At 46.3% G+C, this 23,127-nt stretch overlaps 1 protein-coding gene across 1 annotated transcript in view; it reads left to right on the top strand.

Moving 5' to 3' along the window:
- The window catches only part of pcloa (piccolo presynaptic cytomatrix protein a), a gene marked incomplete at its 5' end in the record, with an annotated part of 54,575 nt that extends 39,499 nt beyond the window's left edge, over window positions 1-15,076 (top strand). Inside the window, 12 exons of the mRNA XM_079755559.1 lie at window positions 1,513-1,563; window positions 1,846-1,976; window positions 3,535-3,561; window positions 5,386-5,479; window positions 6,229-6,300; window positions 7,188-7,440; window positions 9,838-10,026; window positions 11,164-11,305; window positions 11,487-11,548; window positions 12,888-13,022; window positions 13,146-13,291; window positions 14,791-15,076. Of these exons, the coding sequence (XP_079611685.1) occupies window positions 1,513-1,563; window positions 1,846-1,976; window positions 3,535-3,561; window positions 5,386-5,479; window positions 6,229-6,300; window positions 7,188-7,440; window positions 9,838-10,026; window positions 11,164-11,305; window positions 11,487-11,548; window positions 12,888-13,022; window positions 13,146-13,291; window positions 14,791-14,934 (1,446 nt within the window). The 3' untranslated portion in view covers window positions 14,935-15,076. The remainder of the gene's footprint in view (window positions 1-1,512; window positions 1,564-1,845; window positions 1,977-3,534; window positions 3,562-5,385; window positions 5,480-6,228; window positions 6,301-7,187; window positions 7,441-9,837; window positions 10,027-11,163; window positions 11,306-11,486; window positions 11,549-12,887; window positions 13,023-13,145; window positions 13,292-14,790) is intronic.
- Between the last annotated feature and the right edge of the window lie 8,051 nt (window positions 15,077-23,127).

Here is a 23,127-nt window from a genome sequence, read left to right as displayed (position 1 = left end):
AGGGGGAGGGTGGGTGGAGGTCCAGTAGAGGGGGAGGGAGAGGGGGAGGGTGGGTGGAGGTACAGTAGAGGGGGAGGGGGAGGGGGAGGGTGGGTGGAGGTACAGTAGAGGGGGAGGGTGGAGGTACAGTAGAGGGGGAGGGAGAGGGGGAGGGGGAGGGTTGGTGGAGGTCCAGTAGAGGGGGAGGGTGGAGGGGGAGGGTGGGTGGAGGTCCAGTAGAGGGGGAGGGTGGAGGTACAGTAGAGGGGGAGGGAGAGGGGGAGGGGGAGGGTTGGTGGAGGTCCAGTAGAGGGGGAGGGTGGAGGGGGAGGGTGGGTGGAGGTCCAGTAGAGGGGGAGGGTGGAGGTACAGTAGAGGGGGAGGGAGAGGGGGAGGGGGAGGGTTGGTGGAGGTCCAGTAGAGGGGGAGGGTGGAGGGGGAGGGTGGAGGGGGAGGGTTGGTGGAGGTCCAGTAGAGGGGGAGGGAGAGGGGGAGGGTGGAGGTCCAGTAGAGGGGGAGGGTGGAGGAGGAGATGGAGGTACAGTAGAGGGGGAGGGAGAGGGGAGGGTGGGTGGAGGTCCAGTAGAGGGGGAGGGAGAGGGGGAGGGTGGAGGTCCAGTAGAGGGGGAGGGTGGAGGAGGAGATGGAGGTACAGTAGAGGGGGAGGGAGAGGGGGAGGGTGGGTGGAGGAGATGGAGGTACATTAGATGTGTTGGTGGAGGTGGAGGGGGAACTGTGGAGGGTGGAGGTAGCCTCAGCGAAGTGTCTCCAAGTCACTGACGACACCATCCTCTGTGTCTGTCGCCATTGTCACTCACAGGAATGTAGGCGTAGCTCCGATGGGACAAGTTTGACTCACGTTCATTCTGATCACGTGAAACGTTATCGCAGGCTACTGACAAATTGTCGCTCGTGTCATCAGAGGTTTTTCTAGAACTAGTGTGTGTGAGCCGTTGGCTCACACACACTAGGGTGGAGGTGGAGCCGGAGCGGAAGGTGGATGAGGAGCTTCAGTCCTCCTTCCACCGATGCTAATGCTAACCTCCAGCTAATCCGAGTCTGCTCCTAGCTTGACTGATTCCCCCCTCACACCCAAAACAAACCATGTCCTCCGAGCCGTTAACCTTGACTTAAGATAGCATGATCTCTACGGGAGCTTATCTCCTTCAAGCAGTACATGATGATGGTGTGTTGAAACTGCCTGCGGCTAAGCTAAAAGGTTAGCAGATGGGGGAAGACCCTGGTCAGCAAATATGTAATGAAATGTAGTCTGACCGCTGTACATTAAATAAGTGGGTGAACGTTGCCAAGTTGCTGACCTCTGTTCCATTAAAATCTATTCTATTCAAGCCTTTTCTAAAATAATTCTAGTCTCTTCTACATTAGAGTTTCACATGGAAATTTCAAGCCACCATTTTTGTCATCCACCACATATTAAACAGTTAATCAATCAAAGGAATACACTTTACCACCCACGGTTTTTACTTGAACACGTTCAAATATAACCGGTGTTTGTTGCTTTGTGTTTGACAGACAGCTGAGGGCGCCAAGATCCAGTCCCAACCGGTCTCTGGAGAGATCCAAGTAAGCCCACTGGTTCTGAATTATTACCAGTGGTTGAATTATGGGGGGGGGGGGGGCTGAACTCCCCCAAATATAAATATATCGAATCCAACTATGTTCCAGGATTCAATAACCCAAATATATATATATATATTGAATACAACTATGTACCAGGATTCAATAACCCTCCACTGATTCATAACCCAGATATGGTTGTGTGTTCCAAAGAGTCAGCTCGTTTCTCCTGTATCAGCTCCTGATGGTTGTGTGTTCCAAAGAGTCCGCTCGTTTCTCCTGTATCAGCTCCAGATCCACTACGACAAGCAGATGGGGAACCTGATCGTTCATGTGCTGCAGGCGCGCAGCCTGGCCCAGCGGGACAACAATGGTTACTCAGACCCCTTCGTCAAAGTCTACCTCCTCCCGGGGAGAGGGTGAGTGGTGGCCCGAGGAGAGAGAGAGGGAGGGAGGGAGGGAGGGAGAGAGAGCAGAGTGTAAATAACAAGTGTGTGAATGTTATATCACAGGGAAGGTAGTGATAGTTTGCTCCTTACGCTTCCACCTGCCAGGAGGACATTGCTGCTGGAATATACTTGAGGCTATATTCGAGGATGTATTTTTGTCGTTCTAAAATTGTATTTTTAGATTTTCTCAGCCTCCCTGGTGCTGCATCCTCAGGTGAAGTAACCAAGTGCATACGTTCTGGTTCGCCTCAAAGTTAGCCTGACTAAAAGCTTTGTTTGCAACTGCAAGATTCCCTGTCTTACTGGCGGCATCTTCTTGTAAACAGCCAACAGCGCCCTGAGATGTGACACCGCTTTGATATAGTCGCGGCTGGAGTTCAGCCTTACTTACTCCAGCCAAGGAGTTCTTCGGAAATTAAGTTGTTTCTTTCAACAGGCAACCTTGCTGCTATTGTGTTGTATTGCAGCCAGGCTTGCATCAAGAAACAAACTTCAGCAAAGTCACTCAATAAGGGACCCATGGAATAATAAGTAAGCCCTGAACAGTCAGTGGTGACTTAATGGCTACGAGAAAAGGGGGGGGTCAAGTTTAGAAACCGTCATTCATGCTTTAATTCTCTCGCCCCTTGACTTCCACCTCGTCATAAGAGCCGTGTATACCTCATGTGTTTTAAAGCTATCGATCTAACGCCCTCCTTTCAGCAGCCGTTCTATTTGAAGGACCCGGTCATCTCTCAGCGCCTCGTTTCCGGAGCACATTACCTCAAATCACGTTGCATATTATTAGGCTGCTTGGCGCTAACCGCTGCCGGGGAGAGCGGGGGGGGGGGGGCAGAGGAAGGGGATCGATGGCTCTTCGTATCGAGCCCTGAAACACGACCCCCCCCCCCTTCCCCCCCCCGTCCCAGGCTCATTGTGCTGCCGTGACCATCGTGTGACTCAATCTGTCTCGTCATGTGCCTTTATGGGGTTCTTTTATCTGTGGCGTCTCCTGAGGTCTCGTGGTCCTTTTACCGGATTTATTTTAGAAAAGTAACACACGGCACACAGCGCACGCACGCACACACAAAGAAATTGCAGAATCACCCTCCCAGCCGAAGGAGCCGTAGCTGTAGCGCTGACAGGCTCCGTCCGAACGAACACACTGTTGGTGTTTGAAGGAAGCGCATGTAAACAGCTGTGGCACCCTCCCTCCCTGCTGCTGGACCACTCTGGTTGTAGCGCACACACGTGCACACACTCACCCACACACACACAGACTCACTCACCCACACACACTCACACTCACCTACGCACACACACACACACACACACACACACAATCTCGCTCATAGTAATCCTCCCGGTTAGCTTAGGGATGCCAACCTACTGACATACAAGGATACATTACATTACACACACCCAACTCACACACACACACACACACACACACACACGCACACACGCGGGACCCCAGTGGGCCGTGAGCCTCTCTGACTATTGTTTCTGTATGTTGTTTTCTATATGAATGCATGCTGGACCCTCTCAGTCAGGTCATGGTTGTCCAGAATGCCAGGTATGTGAGCCCACCATGACTACCAGTCTCTTTGGTCTTTTGGTCCCGTTCCTTTTTATAATTTCTTCTGTTGACATGTGGTTGTTGGTTGGTGATGGTTAGAGTTTGGTTCAGTTCAGTTTCTTAACCCGGAACAGGACGTTGCTGGTTGGAGTCTCGTCTCTAGGCTACTCCCCCCCCCCCCCCCCCCAGCTTTAGCGTCATGTAGTCTCTCAGAGATACAGTGGTGTGTCTTTGTGTTGAGACGGGTAAACAGCATCTCAACACGCTAAGGGACCGTACCGTTCAGGGTGATCAGACCATCACAACCGTCTCTAATGGCTTCTATAGAAACGTGTGTTACAATACAACTTGTCAAAATGACTGTTCCATGAATAACGCCCTTGCCACAAATGTAAACAAAAGCAATATAGCACTCAAGGGACATCTCGCAAAATATTGTATGACAACTGTTATTCTGTACACAGAGTCCGTGCTGAACAGCCCTCATTGATACCTAAAGAGATCAGTGCTTTATTGCCATTGTTAACATTATTTCAGGCTCAGCTCTTCGGCATAATGGACACAAATGATTTGACAAAATGTATTGGCAACAGGTGTTTAAGTGAAACCAGAAAAGACAGTGACCATGATTTGCTCAGAGACCGGTATTGTCCTTCAGACATTATAGTGTTGCTATTTGCCAACCCGGTACTAGAATTCACTGTTGCCAAATGACTTAGCATATTAGACAAACCAGCTACTTTGTTTTCCCTATGGGAAGCTGATGGTGTTGCATTAGCTTTTTTTTATACCCCCTTACACCCTAAACCCCCTAGGTAGTGTTTCCTGTTTGTTTTGGGATCCTTAGAGTGTTACCAATTACTAAAAACAAACATTGAATTTGAACAGTGAACTAAAATGACTTGATGTTGCATCTGCACTCTCTGATGCTACAGCTTTAGTTGGGCTCCCCAAGGCTTTCACTTAGTGATCCGGGTACCCAAATTCACCCCTTATAGCCTGTATCTTTCTTATGTGTTATTTTTATTGACTATCAGTAACATAACAAAGTAACACTTAACATAACAGTGTCCTTGTCACAGTGCAATTACACATGTAATTAGCAATGTAACAACCTGTAACACCATATGTAATAACTATCTCTGAATATGTATAATGTTATGGAACAGCCTAACCCTAACTTTGATACCTAACCCTAGTGTTGAACCTGCCTTTTCGCCTATCCTTAACCTTAACCCCATTAACCTTAACCCCTTAACCTTAACCCCTTAACCTTAACCCCTTAACGCTGAACCAGGCTGTTCCATAATGCTATTACGTATGAAATACATGCTGTCACATGTCATTACATTACCAACGCGTTCTAACGTGTGCAATAACACTGTAACAGGACACTACGATGTGACGCCTGACGCATAACACTACTTATACACATACTGCCACGTGAACCCGCCTGTGTTCCCTCCAAAATCTCTCACACACTTAACCGACCAAGCAAGCCAGTCTAACATCATACCCTAACCGTACATGACGCCCTCGATGTCCCCACACCGGTGACCCATGTGTTGTGAGTTGTTGAGTGTCGTTCCATCCGATAACACACTGTGCATCCGACTCACCCCCCCACCTGCTCTACATCATGCTCCTCTTGCCCGTGTTCCGTCTCATTGCATCGTGGTCGTCTGGCTCCGCCCCACTCCTCCAGAGCTCCGGCGTTTCAGAAGGAGCCTCATGGGTTTGTGTGTGTGTGTGTGTGTCTGTCTGTGTGTGTGTGTGTGTGTGTGTGTGTCTGTGTGTCATCCCCCTTCCCTCCCGCCACAGTGCTGAGAACAAGAGGCGGACCAAACACGCGGGCAAGAGCCTTAGCCCGGAGTGGAACCAGACGGTTATCTACAAGAACATCCACCTGGAGCAGGTGAGAGGACGGACGGACGGACCTTGAGGGACGGATGGACGTCTTACTTTAGAAAGTGGACGCATGCGCAAGGACAGCATTTATGTTTGCTATCACTATTTTGCGAGCAAACCCTGTATTTGTGTTTTATTAAACTTTTTCCTTTCTAATTGGGCAGTGGTTGGTCTAGTGTGGGCTCTGCAACCTTTACTATCAAAGAGACATTCTGGTCCCTCTCCCACCAAATAAAACTAAACTTAGAGCCACAAAACATAGATAACACAGCGTATAAAGTTATAAAATCTAAAATAACTAATAGCCTATAGTTTGTTGCATTTATGAAAGTTGTAGTTTGTAGTTTGATATGATTTGTTACCTTAGTGTCACATTATCACCTTGACCTCCGAATAAAGAGTTTTTCCCTTTGAAAGAAAAAGAAAAATAGCGATTATTAGTTTCCATTTTTGGTGGAAGACCCCTGATCTAGTGGTCAGGGTGTTTGAGTCTCAGTCAAAGGTTATTTGTTCAAACCCCAATGCCCACACAGTCAATCTGTAGGCTTCCTTGACAATATACCATTACCTGCTCCTTAATGCATCTAAACTCTGCTTTTAGACGCTTTGGGTAAAGGTGTCTGCAAAATAATATTTTAGAATATGTTCGTTTTTACCTCAACAATGGCCGCCCACCCATTGTGTTTCTTTCAGTGGTACTCAGCCAAGAAAACATGTTGTAAATATTCATGCTCTAATATTCCCTGTGTGCCACAGCTGAGGAAGAAGACGCTAGAAGTGAGCGTGTGGGACTACGACAAAAGCTCCTCCAACGACTTCCTGGGAGAGGTAAGCTCTCCTGACAGCCCGCCGGAGCCTCGGGACACACAACATGTTGTCCAACCCGCTAATTACCCTTAAAGTTGAACAAATCCTGCAGGTTCTCTTCTGGCTGAATGTGTTGCTTGTGTAGGACTTTAGTGGGGTACAACACAGTGTTTTTATACAACAACACCCAGAGTCTCCTATCAACAACCCTCATATGCTCCGTAAAACCTCCCGTGTTAATGTAAATGGACTGCATTTATATAGTGCTTTTCTAACCATTGGCCACCCAAAGCGCTTTACAATATCGCCTCACATTCACTCATTCATTCACACATTCACACACCGACGGCGGAGTCAGCCATGCAGGGCGACAGCCAGCTCGTCGGGAGCAGTTAGGGTTAGGTGCCTTGCTAAAGGACACCCCAACACTCTAGGACATTGGTTCTCAAAGTGCGGCCCGCGGGCCAATGGCGGCCTGCAGAAACATTCCTGGCGGCCCGCAATGACATACAGATGTAAGTAAAAAAAAAGAAAAAAAGGGTTTTATTTTATTTTATTTTATTTTTTATTATTGTTTCAATATTAATTTAAACAAAAATAAATAAATACAAAGAGAAAAGTCAACTCTCTAGCTTTCAATCAAATCCTGTTTCATTTGTTAGTTTTAATCCCTCCCGGATGTCCACGGTGCAATGTTCTTTCTCCCCACTGGGATGCCGACGGCGTTTCCCACCTGGTTTGTTTTCCTTTGGCGGCCCTCAGTCAGATTTTGGGTTCCTAAATTGGCCCTCAGCGGTCAAAACTCTGAGAACCCCTGCTCTAGGAGGAGCCCGGGATCGAACCAGCCGACCCGCTCTCCCTCCTGAGCTACTGCCGCCCTTAAACCCTCCCGTGTGCCGGGCCCCCAGGTGCTGATCGACCTGTCCAACACGGTGCAGCTGGACAACGTCCCTCGCTGGCTGGTCCTGAAGGAGCAGAGCGAGGGCGGGGAGCACCACCGTCGCTCGGGCCACTCGGGCGGGGGCCGGCAGCACTCCTCCAAGCCCTCCTCGCAGCACGCCTCCCCCAAGACGGGCGGCTCCACCCAGGACCTCCACGACTCGCCCAAGACCTCCGTCAGCAAGAGCCGCAGCCACGGCATTTTCCCGAACCCGGCCAAGGGTAGGAGACAGCCGAGATAACCGAGACCTCCTCCTCCCCCCTCCGCCCACCTCCATCACCTCCATCGCCTCCATCACCTCCACCACCACCAAACCGCCATAAACCGCCAACTAACACCACCTCCTCCTCCTCCTGATGTTTTAATCTTTCTTCTTCTCTCTCGCTCTCTCTCTCTCTCTCGTTTGTCTGGTGTTTTCTGTTTCTGGTCTCTTGATTTCCTTCTGTCAACTCTCCATCTTCCCTCACCTTTCTCTGACTGTTTGGCTCTCTCTTAAGTTGTGTTCTCTCCATCTATGTTCCGATGTCTCCACACTGCCTCCCTCCCTCCCACTGACCTCCACCCTCCACCCATCACGCTGTGCATTTGTCTCCAGCCATCGTCCCAGCTTCAGCTTGTCCTGCTCTCTTTTCTATCTTGTAGTTGTTCTTTTTGCTTTGTCATGTCTTCGACCACTAGCTGCAGCTCAGGGCTAGCCTCGGCTAAACCCCACTGCTTACACCCAGGCTAAGGGCATGAGGGCTGTGGAAGGCTTTGACTACGCTAATGAAGATGAAATCAGTTTAGGTTGACCAGCACCGCAGCGTTAACAACGTAACCACAACGCAAGATAGTCTTGGACACTTGTGATCATTCCGTTTATTCAGGGAACGTAGCTGCAACGCTAGCTAGCAATGCACCATGCTAGCTAGCGTGTGTTCGATTCAAAGTAAATAATAAGTAAACCCACTGCAGTTCAGTAAGTTCACCATCGTTAAATAATGAGTAATTTGAAAAGTAAAGTATAAGTCAATCAGCGTTATTGGTATATATTCCTTTGTAACCTGGTCAATGTGGTTGTTTTAGACACGCAGGTTCCCTCTGTTGAGAAAGCTCACAGTAGCCCTGGCTCAGCCAAGCCTTCCCTGTCCGGGGGCCCCAGTCCAGCTCCAAGCCCTGGGTCCTGCCACCGCAGCAGTCCCCACGCACACTCCCCCCACGGGGCCCCGCGCTCCGGCAAAGGCACCCCCCGACACCACCACCACCACCACCACCACCACCCCACAAACCCACAGCAGCCAGAGGCCGGAGGCGGCGGCGGGGATGGTGTCGTTGCCGTAGCGACGGGCGACGCCCTCGGGCAGCAGCCGCCGCCGCAGCGCCCGCAGCCAATCAAACCAAGACGCAAATAAAAGCATGGCCGCCGCGTGCCCCGTCTCCTCCTTCCCCACTCCCTCCTCCTTCCCTTCTTAATATCCTCCTCCGTATTCCCTCTTTTGGATTTATTTGAGCCTTCCTTCATTTCCCTCCTCCCCTAACGTGCGTCCCCGCACCTTCTGGGTCTTCTTCTGTATGTAACCTCGCCTGGCGGCGCCGTCGCGTGTGACCCAGCGCGCCGCCTGACCGCCGTCTCCCTGCATTCGTCCAACCTTTCAAATGAACCCACAGAGGCGTAGAGGCATGTGCTTATAAGATGAGCTAAAAGAAAAGATTAAATGTAATATTTCAAATTGAACTCAATGCTAAAGGTAGAAGTAAGGTGGCATTTTTTCTATACAGCATGAAGTTGTACAAATGATGTTGTTTTGCAAAGTAAGGGAACCGTTTTATAAGCTGCCAGTTTCTCTGTTATCAGTCATAGTCTGTGCAAAGTTTATCTCAGACTGCCACAGGTGAAATGAGGCCACAAACTGAGTTATGGACTAGGTTATGGTTCACAACCAAACAAAGACAATTGTCTCAAATCAGTGTACTATTTTGGGATGGCGAGAAAAAGAGATTACATTTATTGTACATTCATCATGGCAGCATCTCGCTAGCGAACCAAAACAAGCGCTTGTTCATTCCTAGCATTAAAACGGAAGAAAGCTGCCCTCCCTCCTCCCCTTACCATATCATTTATCCCCTTTTTGGTATTATTATAATTATTTTGCCAATTTTTTGAAGGATTTACTTTTCTAATGTTATTTTACGTTAACGAATAACGAGCAGCTTCTCCACGAGGCCGGCTGTTGCATGCAGTCTGCCGCCCCCCCCTCCCCCCCACTGCTGCCCCATTGGTTGTGATGACCTCCAGACTCAGGATGTGGAAGCTCCCCCCCCCCCCCCCCACTGTGACATGCGGCCTAATGCACACTGCGGTTGCATGTGATTGGCCGATCCACCTGGTTGCAACTTTGAGGATGTACTACTACTCTCTGAGTCTCCATCTTGCCCTCTCCCCTCCTGCCCTCCTGTTCTTCTTCTGGACCTGTCGGCCATGGCTTTTGTTCCTGGCTCGCCCCCCCCCCCCCCCCCATCCCTCCTCCTCTTCTTCCTCTTCTTCATCCCCTTGACCTCTGAACCCAACGGCTGCAATGCCCTCCACTCCCCTCCCAAAACAATCCCCAAACAACGGCCGACCGACTCCAACCCCCCAGGCCCCCGCGGCTCACTCCCCCTACGGCACCACAGGCACAGTGTAGTGGGCGTGCTCACCATTCAGAGAGCCCAGCCTGATTGGCTGCCTCCGCTGCCATCGGTGGCGTCGGCCAATAGGAGCAGAGCAGACGGCCGAGCCCCGACCCTTAGGAAGGCCGTGTCTGAAGAGAGGCCGCACGCCATTGGAGGTGAGCGTTCACATCGGGGAGGCCCCTCCTCCTCTCTCTCTCTCTCTCTCTCTCTCTCTCTGTTGGGGGACGAGAGAGAGAGAGAGACCGAGAGTGAGAGTGGAAATGTACTAACGCACACGACTGAGGAGACAAGCGCCTAAAATATAGATAGACGGGCGGGGAGAGATAATCTGTCCAGACAGAAAGAGCGAGGGAGGAAGGTAGTGTTTTCCGCTCGCTGACGTCCGTGACACGAGGCACGTTCCTTAATGGCTGCCTCTACTTCAGTCTGCTAGGAGCGGGAAACACAGCTTTGACGTACGCTTCATCAACAAACTCGGGCGTTACCAAAACGGCCGCTCCTGTGTTGATGTCAACACAGCGCCTCATTGGACCGTTACTGGCGAAAGATGTCGCGCTAAACAGCCCAAGAGGAACTCCCGCCCTCCATGTGACATCCACACACACATATCACCTCATTCATGTTCCTCTTTTCCTTCTCCAAATGTTTGGGAGCAATTTAACGGGTGAAAACTCTGCTGAAAACAGTCAATGAGTTTGATTCAACTAAAAGAAAAAGATATTACGCATTAAAATTAAAATTCATATAAAACGGTTTTAAAAAGGTTTTTGGGCTAAACAGGTTCCTAAAAGGATACAGGCTTAAAAAGGGAATTAATACAAACTTAATTAAAATAATAAACCTGGTGAAAGCAACAAGATATACAGTAATCACACAGCAGTGCCACATGAATAACTAACGATGTAAGCAGGATTGTTTGTGTATTTGATTCTTTCGTCGCTCTTCTGTGTACATTCACGTGCAATCGCTCACAAGAACTGTTTGTCTATTCCATGGAAATGTTCTCTATTTGTGTTAAATGTGTATCAGTAGTGTCTAGATTATATCACACATGCCTCAATGTATTCAACATAATTATGTTTATTTCCATATTCAAGTTTGAAGTGCTTTTTTAATCTCCAACCCTGCTTCCGAAATGATTGCAATGGTGTGATGTGTTGTTGTGGGCTATTTAATTAATATAGTAATATCTGTTTGTGAGACCTCTCTCTCTCTCTCTCTCTCTCTCTCTCTCTCTCTCTCTCTCTCTCTCTCTCTCTCTGCTTAACTGTTGTGGTTACGTCTTCGTGCAGCACGGTCCAGCTATAGGTCTGGTGATGCCCCAGTCACTGCCGCTTCATTGGACAGCGGTTTGAGCGGCAGCGCTTACAGCCTACTGGACGAGGAGGGAGAGACCAATGAGGTCGACAGTGCCATCTTTCAGGTGCCACGATTGTAAGTCTACTTATTTTTCTTCCATAAGTCACATATTCTGATACATTTACCCCTTTTTTTGGTGGAACGTTTAAATCACAATCAGAAAATACAGAATTTTATAATTTTGAAACCTTAATAGATATATAAATGTATGAGTCTAAAATGATGTTGTTGTCCTTTTTCTTTGTTTGCTTTTCAGTGGAAAGATCCCGAATGGAACGGATGGGTTGAAATCACCGATGGGACATGGTGATTCAGAAGGTGTGTGTGTCTGTGTGTGTGTGTGTGTGTGTGTGTGTGTGTGTCTGTGTTTTTAAACTTAAAGGGGGATTTCTGTGTGCCTGATTACCCCTGGGGTCATTACCCCAGCTGTTCCAAGTTATATATGTCATTCCCATTCCCAGAAAGCATCTCCTACCATGTAGTTTACATTTTTATTTAGTTATTTAGCAAACATTTTCATCCAAATCGAAAGTTAGCTAAGCATACAATCAGAAATGGAAATCGTTCACATTAACATCCCTAAACATGTTATCCATTTTCATATACATATCCCTGAATGTAAATAGAAATATCCCTAAATATGTGATTCCCATTCAAACTTTATTCCCACTCACATTAAATATCCACAAAAATGTCATTCCTGTTCACATTCCCATTGCTCAGTATGGGCTGTGACAGGAGACTGTCACAGAACAGTCCTGAGCCCTGTTTTCCGTTTTATTCCATCCATGTCACTGATGTTTTCTATCAGTGTTACACATGACTCACACACACACAGGCACATGCACACTGGTACAGACATACAGACAAACCCACAAATACACACATACAAACACACGCACACAACACACGCACATTCACACACACACACACACACACACATATACACACAGATACACACATACATACACTACTTTAGTCAGTGGTTCACTTGTTCGCTGGGAAATGAAACGCCACTAGGCTGTGATTTATACAAGTGAGTAACTTCGAAATGCAATTCCCCCTCCGTTGTCCGGGAAACAGCAAGGAGGAAGTGGGGGTATCTGTCAAACTCCCATGTTTTGTAGGTCATGGCTGACACTTGCGGTAGGAATATTGTCCACTAGAGGGTGTTTCACCACATAATGTGTTTCACTGGCTGTTATTATCACGTGTTCCTGCAAGAGCGGAGCATGGTAGCACAAGCTTATAAATTAAACCGGGGTTTGCTTCATTTTTTCATTGAATTTGAGAATTGTTTGTACTTAGACAACAGGTAACCAAAGGTAACCCTATACATCTGATTACAACCTAGTCCTAAAAACTTGTACCTAGTCCTTTAGAAATTGTATGTGTGTGGGTGTGCGTGTGTGTGTGCGCGCAAGTGTATGTGATGTCTGTCTGTGTGTGTGTCTGTCTGTCTGTCTGTCTGTCTGTCTGTCTGTCTGTGTGTGTGTGTGTGTGTGTGTGTGTGTGTGTGTGTGCGCGCGAGCGTATGTGATGTCTGTCTGTCTGTCTGTCTGTCTGTCTGTCTGTCTGTCTGTCTGTGTGTGTGTGTGTGTGTGTGTGTGTGCGTGTCTATGTGTGGTGTGTGTCTATGTGTGGTGTGTGTCTCCAGGTAAGACCCAGGTGATGGGGGAGATAAAGATTGCCCTGAAGAAGGAGATGAAGACGGAGGGAGAACACCTGGTCCTCGAGATCCTGCAGTGTCGCAACATTACCTACAAGTTCAAGACCGCAGACCACCTCCCTGGTACACACACACACACACACACAACCACACAAACACACTATAGATACACACTATGGATACAGACACACACCAAAGAGATGTGTGTGTGTGTGTACGTGCGTGCGTGTCTGTGTGTGCGTGTAGACCTCTACATGAAGCTGTACGTGGTGAACATCGCCACCCAGAAGAGGATCATCAAGAAGAAGACGCGCGTGTGTCGCCACGACCGCGAGCCGTCCTTCAACGAGACGTTCCGCTTCTGCATGAACCCCACTGGACACGCCCTGCAGGTGTGTGGTGTGTGTGTGTGTGTGTGTGCGTGTGTGCGTGCGTGCGTGCGTGCGTGCGTGCGTGCGTGCGTGCGTGTGTGCGTGCGTCGGCCATGTGTACGTGTAATGTGTGTTTGAATGTGTGTGTTTTCGTGTGTGAGTGTTTATGCACGTTGGTGCTTCATACTTTGACTTGTATTGAAGCTCGAATTGAGGCGATAAAAAGTCATAATTATGTGATAAAACGACCAGATGATGCGATAAGAAAGTGTTAATTATGAGATAAAAAGTCTAAATAATGGGATAAAAGGTGTGCATGGGCTCTATGGCCTCCATCTCTTCGACACCTCGACCTCCATGATGCAAACAATATGCAATCCTAAATAACTCGTCTAGTGAATGTAAATGTTCGACCTCAGGTATGCAATGTCTTTAATCAGTCCGTTGTGTTTCGTTCGTGATAATAATAGTCATAATTCTGACCTTTCATGTCATAACTCCTCAAACCTTTTATAAGATAGGCTTAGTTTAAGCTTGTTGTTTCTTTTACTGGTGGAAATGGGCCTCGATAGCCTGGCCTGTTGCCCAATCTTTATAAAGTCGACAACACAGACACGTTCGCTGGAGTAGTGGCAGTGCTTCCACTCCTGTTGTCGTACATCACAGCTGTTAGTCCCAGTCCGGAACACGCTGCAATCCGTTTGACGTCAGCAGCAACATGAATTTTATGAATATAAACTCTTGAATATCTATGAATAATCTATGAATAAAAGATAAATGCAGATGGTTACGTAATGCAGTGTGTGGACTGAACATAAGGAGAGGAAATAGGATAACAGTGTAACATTCCTAAAGGAAGCTGGAGGAAAAGGAGGAGGGAATAGACCATAACTGAAATACTCTGACTGCACCAGTGGGGTATGTAAGGGATAATGTATAGAACGCCATCATTATCGGGAAAATAAGCCCCGACAGGGCGAACCGGACACCGACGCGAAGGTGTATTGCTTTGCCCTGAAGGGGCTCATTTTTGATAATGACCGGCGAAGTTCTATAGATTATTCCGCTTATTACACGGCTACTTGTCTAAACGAAAAAATAGCTTCACACGATTTGTCTTTTAACATTACCATTCGTAGTGTTGATCAGCAGAGAAATAGTCTGCAAAAGACGTTGACGTTGCTTAGCAACCGGACACGCTGGGGTTGATAAGTTACCGGACTACCCGCGGACTGACGCCAAAGACGTGAATCAGAGGCAAAAAATCCACTTTCCTTGACAGCGGCCATTATATGCTTAGCAACGGTCAATTACCAAAAAGTAATTCACAGCCGGAAGTCGGGAAGGCCCATGACATGTAACGGAGCGTTCCACAGCATTGAGAAGAGCCGTGTAATAAATGACAATATGTCCAGCTGAATTAACCATGAACTCTTAGTTTGTGTGCTTGTACTTCTGGTCGGGATCCAGTTGTGAACCAGTGGTCTTAACTCCGCCGGTGTTGTGCTGTGATCCTGCAGCTGTTCCTGGTCTCCAACGGCGGCAAGTTCATGAAGAAGACTCTGATCGGCGAGGCCTACGTGTGGCTGGACAAGGTGGACCTGCGGAAGCGTGTGGTGAGCTGGCACAAGCTGCTGGCCAGCACGGCCCAGATCCACTCCTAAGAAGACCGGCGGCGCCAGGAGGTTGACCCAGCAAACCACAGGGGGGGGCGACGTGGAACAGCACGGGAGGAACCCGGGCTGGGAACACGTGACCTGGGTGAATGATAGTACAGACGCCCCCCCCACCACCACACACACACACACAAACACACACACTTCTGATTCTTTGATGGATCTTTCGGGGAGGAAGGGTCTAGAGGGGCGCGGGGGGGTTGGTTAGGGGTCTGGGTTGTCTCATCAATTTCGGCTTCCCTTCTGCTGTGGTGTTTGTGGGGGTCTTTCTGTTCCTTCTTTCGTCTCTTGTCTTTTTTTCTTTGTTTTCGGCGATCCGAAGCAATTGGGGGGGGGGGGGGGGGGGGGGAGGGCAGTGGGGGTGTTTACAGGAGACGGACACATGTTTACAGGAAGTAGGTGATGAGGTTTGTGTTGGACATGGGATACAAGAGAGGAAAAAAACGCAAGAATCAACCAGGTATTACATACTTTCTTACTTCACTCACACACACACATGCAGCACGCACCATCACATGCGCGTGCAAACACAAACACGCACGCACACACACACACACACACACACACGCACACACACACACTTACCCCACTCTTCGCCCAGCAGTTCTGTACAGTACCGCCAAAACACAGGCGAAAATCGAATGGAAACAGGGAATAGACAAATCTCAAATGTATTTATTTATTTATGTATTTATTTATTCATTCATGTATCTATGTATTTATTTAGATGTTTTATCCACAAATGAAAGTTTAAGCATTTGAAACGACTCTTCTTGTTGCTTTATGATGATCCGGCAATGACATGTTGAAACTTAAAAGACTATGGGAGAACATGTCATTTGTTTATTTTTATATTATGCCCAGAGTATAGAGTTCTATCATTTGTCTTCTCCTCAATTATTTGTTTGTTATGCCACGCTTTAGAGCATTCCAACATACTTGAGATTTTGAACTTCATCTCAAAATAAACAAAGGAATTGTTGTCTGCTTAAAACCCCTTAAATCCCTTTTTCAGAATAATTATGAATTCAGTCCCATCAGAGGCTGTTCATATATCTGATTAAATGGTATATTGATATAGTGTGCACATTGATCCATGTCTGATATGTAGTACCACAGTATCAATACCAGTTAGGTTTTCACTTTTTTTATAGTGAGGTGAGATGTCATTGTCGAAAGAAAGAATAATAGAATATATACTGTAGGTATATCAGATATAGGCCTAGTTATCTTTACCACTGCCAATCCGGTCTCGATAATTGTGTCATATTTATTATGAAGCCCCCTATTTAGACATTTGAAATAAAACATTTGAACATGCTATGTATATATTATTTATTCTCTTTATTTGTAGCTTGAATGCATATTGTAATTCAGGCACATTGCTTCGTATTTCCTCCTGCTTCAAAATGTGGCTACACTATTTCAGAAAAACACCTTTTAGTTGACTTTATTTGCACGTTCTGCTAAGAATGTTAAGCTGTTAATGTCCCGTTGGGGTTTTATGAGGTGGAGAACGAGAGAGAGGTCAAGCAAAACCAATTCAACAGGAATTGAATGATTCCAACAAAAAGAGGTTAAACTGTCTAACCGGTTATCCAAAGTATTTGCAAATGTTATTTTTTTACGTTTAAACTTTGGTAGTATGGCTAATGTGCTTACTGTTTGGGTTAATGTTAAACTTTGCTTATATGCCTATGTCCTTTTCTTAATTTTCTGTTTTTCTAGTGTTTGTTTTTTTTACATTGAAATCCTCTAAACTGATGACCGAGTTTCTGTTGACGACCGTGGCCATGACAACCGTCCTGATCGTTTGTTTCCTTCATCAGGGTCGTCCCCCTTCAGCATTTGGTCAGTGACATGTTTTCAACATCACAATCCTTTCAAAGGGTATACGTGACAATATCACATAACCTCGAACACATGAGGATGTACAAGGCCACAACACGACTCAACAACTCGATCACCGTTCATATCCTTGCTTATGCCAAACACAGAACACTTATTCCAACACGTGTATCCCACTAATTTCTATGCAACATACATACAATGTTGTAACCACATGAATACATGCAATGTTGTAACCACAGCTGAATTGATCTACTAAATGCTGACACTTGGAGGGAGACAGATGACCCAATGTCCATTTTATTATCATGTTTTATTTATTACATGCAGGTGTTTATGTTTCAGTTTCACTTGCGCACTTAATCTCTGCTCATTTCATTTGACCTCAAATTTGGACCTTGTTTACTAAAATCCTTTACTTTTGTATCGCGATATGCAAATGTGTTTATGAACCATGTGACCTTACTTTATTATTATTTTATTTGTTTCATCATTTAGTGCTTGTTAACAATGTTACCTCAATCTCAGAGAATTAACTGTTTTGGCCTTTCACACACACACACACACACGCGCACACACACATACACACACACACAAACACACAGATGTGCAATATAAGTTACGTTTCCATTCAATTGAAAGGAATAATTTCCCCACATTAACAATAATCATGAATAAGTTTTTCTTCAGTTTGTATTTTTATTATTTTTCATAGCAATGTGCTTACATGTGTAGCATTTTCATTTAAACCATACAACGCATGGCATCTGCTGTAACGCATAGCTTTCAGTCGCTCCCTTACAGACACACACACATACAGAGTTACATCCTTGTGCACTCAAAAGAAGACTAATCACACAGTTGCCATCTCTCTATTTCCCACCATGTAAATACAGACCTTTTTGTACCAGGGAGATGTGGCCGGGCTGGGGGGTGGTTAGGGTGTAGGTCATCGGCCATTAGAAGTAACAGCTCTGCGACTGAAACCACGGGAACCTTTAGACGTCTGTACGGACCCCGATTAGGCCCCGCCCCCTGTCATTCACGTCACAACCACTAACGGTTCACTAACGAGTCTCCAAACACACTGACCGTCTATCTTAATAACTCAAGTAGTTGCAGGAGAATTTAAATGTGCTCACCATTGGATGTTGCATGTTTCGTTGGTGGTTCATACTATTTTTGTGTCCAGATACTATAAAAAAAAATATAAAAATAAACTAAGAAGAATAACGAGTGGGGCGATAGAGACTCTATGATAGAGACAGATATAGTACAAATATAGAGAGTTATAGAAAGCGTTATAAAGAAGAAAAAAATAAATTATTTAATGACGTATGCTGACTGTACAAAGATTATGCTTGTAAAACCCGTCTGGTTTTCCACTTGTACGTATAAGCAGAAAAAAATAATCTACTGTCATGGTTTTGTGATTGTACACAGAAGGTATTGATAAATTATGCAAATTGTGCTGTATAAATGGCTGTTGCCCCATGTCTAAATATTAAATATCTGTACAAATGAATGAGTGTGTTGAATTCCTGACCAACTAGTGTCAAGTGACCATAACTATCAAAACTGAATGTATAATCCTTGGTATATTCCTATACTTGCATTCATATATGTTTTAGGATTTTTGCTGTTTTCGGTTGCTGATGCAGTAATACCATGTTACCTTTAGAGGGCGCTAGATTACTATGTTGACGGAGGAAGAGCATGCTTATCACAGTAATTGTCGAGCCTAGTGTCTATGTGCTAGCAGAGTTATGTCCATACATCCATGGATTTAAGGAAAACATAGGCGTACATCAAATACTATGTTACCATCGTCACGTCCTATTTTCAGTTACCTTCTTTGTTTCATGCGCATGACGCACATCCTGTAACGTTCTGCTCCGGTAAGGCAAGTCTGTAGGCTACTATATTTACCGCCTCTAGGGGGCGAAATAAAACCATTGGCTTACAAAATCTATTGAACTGGTCGGCAACAGGCGGCCTCCGTATAGCCCTGCCTCCCAGATGCATTCATAATAAAATATATTAAAATAAATATATATTTCTTAGTATATATATTTTTTTGTTCCATTATAATGGTCTGCAACAAGGAAGCGTTGTGAGTTTCCCTCTGCGGTTCTGTCCAATGCGGTTCCGACCCATCCGACAGCCAGACGTGTGTTATGTGGACGCGAACCCAACCAATTTAAAAATGTAACAAGAAGAAGCAACTTCACCGCCAAACCGGACTGAGTCGTCCGAATTCAGGTGTGAAAACGGCCTTCATTTGAGCTTTTGTTTCTACTTATGTTCTGGCCGAATCATTTACTATCATTGCGGCCCTATGCCAGACTTCCTCGCTCTAGTTGTTCATTAACAGTAGGCCTCTCTCATTAGCATAAAGGGGGTATTCCTCAACTTTTTCTCATCAGGCTTGAAAGAGAAATCTGGCGTCCGACCACGACCCAAACTTACAAAAAATCATCTTGGAGTGCCATAACCTTTACAAGGTAAGAGCCCCGCACAGAGCAGAGCAGAAAAGTGAAGTTTGAACACATAAATCCAGAAACGGAAACAAGAATCACTTTCCAAATGAAAGTCTTTAGCCATTGGAAAACGCCATCACTGTCACTTTGTGTTTCCCTGTTAGGTTGGAAAGTTAAATAGAAAGCATGTGACTGTGAAAGACCAAGTTTATGCCTGAAGTTACCGTGTGCTGAAAATAGTCATTAAACCATTTCATGAAGCATGTCTGGAAAGTTAAATTATAAAAAACTTAAATTCCACAAATAATGAACCATCATCATTCATCGTAAGTCTAATTAACATTAGAATAAAGTCCCTAAATAACATCCGACATAACAGCCTAAGCTCAGCCGTTGCTGCGGGCCATGATGCTGCTGTTTCCTGTCCTCCCCTGTCCTACCTCTTACGTAACGTCATGAATCAGACACACAGCAGCCCATAGCCCTCCTCCCCATCCCTACCACTGCTAGGAGACCCCCCCGTTGTTATTTCATTACTATTTGTCTTTATTTTTACTGTGTGCGCGTGTGCGTGTGTGTGTGTGTGTGTGTGTGTGTGTGTGTCTGTGTGTGTGCGCGTGTGTGTGTGTGGTTTTAAAGGCAGGTTAGCTGGGCGCCTCAACGCCTTCAATGTAATATTCTAATATTGAACTTGATTAGCGGTGATCTATCAGCACTGATGTCTAGCATAGAGCTAAGCATACTGTAGCTGCTGCTGAGACTCATTGAGATGTAGTCTGGGGGGGGGGGGGGGGGGGGGGGGGGGGGGATGTCCTGGTGCCCACACTGCAATCAAGCCCTGTTTCACCTCACAGCCATGGGGTGAGCTGGGGGGAACCTTCTAGAATCGGATTAGAAATTATTTTAAAAAAATGACACCTGGGTGGGTGGAACACATCATTAAAAACTGCATTAAGTGTAGTGATCTGTTTAGCTGGCTGGATGGATAGAGGTATGAATGGTAGATGAATGGACGGTTGGATTGTGTGGAAGTAGGGTTTGGTTGGATAGACGGATGAGCTGATGCTTGGTGTTGAAATGTAGTTATTTTGGTGGGATGGATGGATGGGTGCATTTATGTTTCTGTGTGGCCTGGTCGTCTTTTGATCTGGTTATGTTTGGGCAGAGCCAGACCAGACTGACACCCTGACCTTATAGTGACTGAAAACATGCTCTGGGGTCTATCAAAATGACTTTATGCAAGCCTGGCTGTCTGCTTATCTGCCCCATCTTGCTCCTGCTCTCTCTCTCTCTCTCTCTCTCTCTCTCTCTCTCTCTCTCTCTCTTCTTTTGGTCTCAGTATCTGTCTCTCTGTCTCTCTGTCTCGCTCTCTCTCTCTCTCTGCCTCTGTGTCTCTCTGTCTGTCTAACTCTCTCTTTCTATTCTCTCTCTCTCTCTCTCTCTCTCTCTCTCTCTCTCTCTCGCTACCGCACCCCTCTCCACCATTAGGACCAGAAAACACAATTACAGAGAGATGAAAAACAGGGCGGCACGCGGGAACCATCTGGAGTCTTATGAACCACCCCGTCCTCTGTCCTCCTCTTCGTCCTGAGCCCCCAGGTTGGTGGGCTGACTCATGCCAGTGTCACCGTGTTTCAGGGCCTCACAGGCCTGAGAACATGATGATGTCTGTACATCATCATGAGCAGCCTTGAGCAGCCTTAAGAAATGGGGGATGGGAATCAGCAGGGACCTCAGGATACGATATAACTCATTTTTTTTTCATACGATATGTTAATTGTGCTACTGCACATTTTGCAATTCTGTGCGTTTTGATAAAAAAATGTAAGTGGTAATCTCAAAGATTTCCATTTGGTGCTCTCTGGCGACACCTCTGGCATTAAGCAGTAATTGTTCCCATAGAGCTTAACGGAGAAGGTACCGACACCCAGTACATAACATTCATAATACTGTAAATACAAAGGCTTTCATCAGTGGGCCACAGGCTCCATCACCATTGTGTTACCTCATACAGCGATAGATAGTGACGGTTGCTTGTAGTTCGCCATTGTTGTAAACACACGTGGCCGAACAGAACCTTGACGTGACCGTAGGTGTGCTGTAGGCAAATCCACTATAAGGCCCTGCTTAGGACGGCGACATTCATTTGCTGGATTTTAGATCATTAATTTTCTCTCCATTCTTAAAAACTAAGCCTTAAAAAAAAGTAATTCCAGTTGATTCTCGTGTGGACCAGGAGTTAGAAGATACTTGATACCTGTTTTTGTTGCACGCTTTATAAAAGAACCTCTGAGAAACAGCTCCAGCGCAGCAGAGTATAACTCCATCTGACCGCAGCCCGCCTGCGTCACAGCGGACCAACAGAACGAGAACACGAAACAAAAAACACATCTGACAGCCGGGAGCCGTCCTGAAGAACGTGAAGTAATGGACAGAATGGTCGACCCTCGAGATGGGGAGGGGGTTTGGCGCCTGGCTGGAAGGCTCTTGGCTCAATCCCCAACCTACCTGTAGGCATCAGCCATGTGGCCTTTCCATCCACCTGCTCATTATGATGTCTGTCAAATGAAACACTGTAGGTCTCTTTGGACGTAAGCGTCTGACGGAGCACAAAAAGTAGAAGAATGCATTCAAATACTAAATGAATAAATCAAAAGAATGGCGATAAATAGTCATAATAATCAAAATGGGGTTGTCGTGGTTACCGAGCTGCCCCCCCACACACACACACCCCACCTCGTCGCCCTGTCGTCTCTGGGAGGGGGGGGCCTGCGAGACATCTCCCCCCGACAGCAGCACTCCGATGTGATTGGTCAGCGCGCGCAAGGGACAGCAGCTTCCTCCGTCCGCGGTCCGACCCCATCACCCACAGACACATCAGCGTCGCTTTGACTCATAGTTCTTGTTTCTTTTGCTGCGTCAACAAGAGTAACCATGACGACCATCATTTAAAAGAAAGGCCAGAGGGCTAGATAGTGTGTGGGTGTGGGTGTGTGTGTGTGTGTGTGTGTGTGTGTGTGTGTGTGTGTGTGTGTGTGTATATACGATTCGAGATTCAAGTGTGTGTGTGTGTGTGTGTGTGTGTATAAGATTCGAGATTCAAGTGTGTGTGTGTGTGTGTGTGTGTGTTTGTGTGTGTGTGTGCGTGTGTGTGTGTGTGTGTGTGTGTGTCTTCAGTGAAAGTTTTAATGTCGGCCATTTGAGGACGAATGTTGCCTCATGTTCCAATAATCTCAACTTAAATACGAATGACGCACAACGTATTGAGGGAGGTATAATCAAGAATAATACGATTGAGATTGAGTCTAACAGAGGTCTGCTCAGTGTTCACCCATACTGTCTCCAACATGGCAAAGAAGCCTGGTTTATTTCAAGCTGCAGCCAAAGACCTCGTTATGCTGCAAGGCTCCTGGCCACCATCTTCAGTTTGAACCCCCCCTTTATAGATCTCACAGCTGCTCTTATGTAAGGTCTGGTCATATGACACTCTGAAAGAACTTGACATCAAAGATGTTGATGCATTTTTATGTTTAATTTATATTATTTGTTCAAAGTTGAATGTCGCTCTGTCCTTGACGTGGCTTTAACAAGCTGCAATAATTTTTACTACTTCCTTTCTGGGTGTTTGCGATGGCTTGGGAAGTATTGACAAGCCATGAGAGGGTTATGGTTAATGCTTTCAGAACGGCACATTCGATCAATGCTTGAGACGAAAGGTTTGAAAGAAACACAATAGATAGAAGCACAGTGTAAAAAGAAAGTGAACAAAGTCAAAAGTAACTTTTGTGGGTTAGACCAAGGTCCAAAAGCTTTCAGATATAGTTGTATTCTAATCTGGTTAGGGTAGGCACCT

The sequence above is a fragment of the Pollachius pollachius genome (genome assembly GCF_949987615.1).
Source record: "Pollachius pollachius genome assembly, chromosome: 18".
In the NCBI taxonomy this organism is placed as follows: Eukaryota; Metazoa; Chordata; class Actinopteri; order Gadiformes; family Gadidae; genus Pollachius; species Pollachius pollachius.
This window is presented reverse-complemented; position numbering and strand designations above follow the sequence as displayed.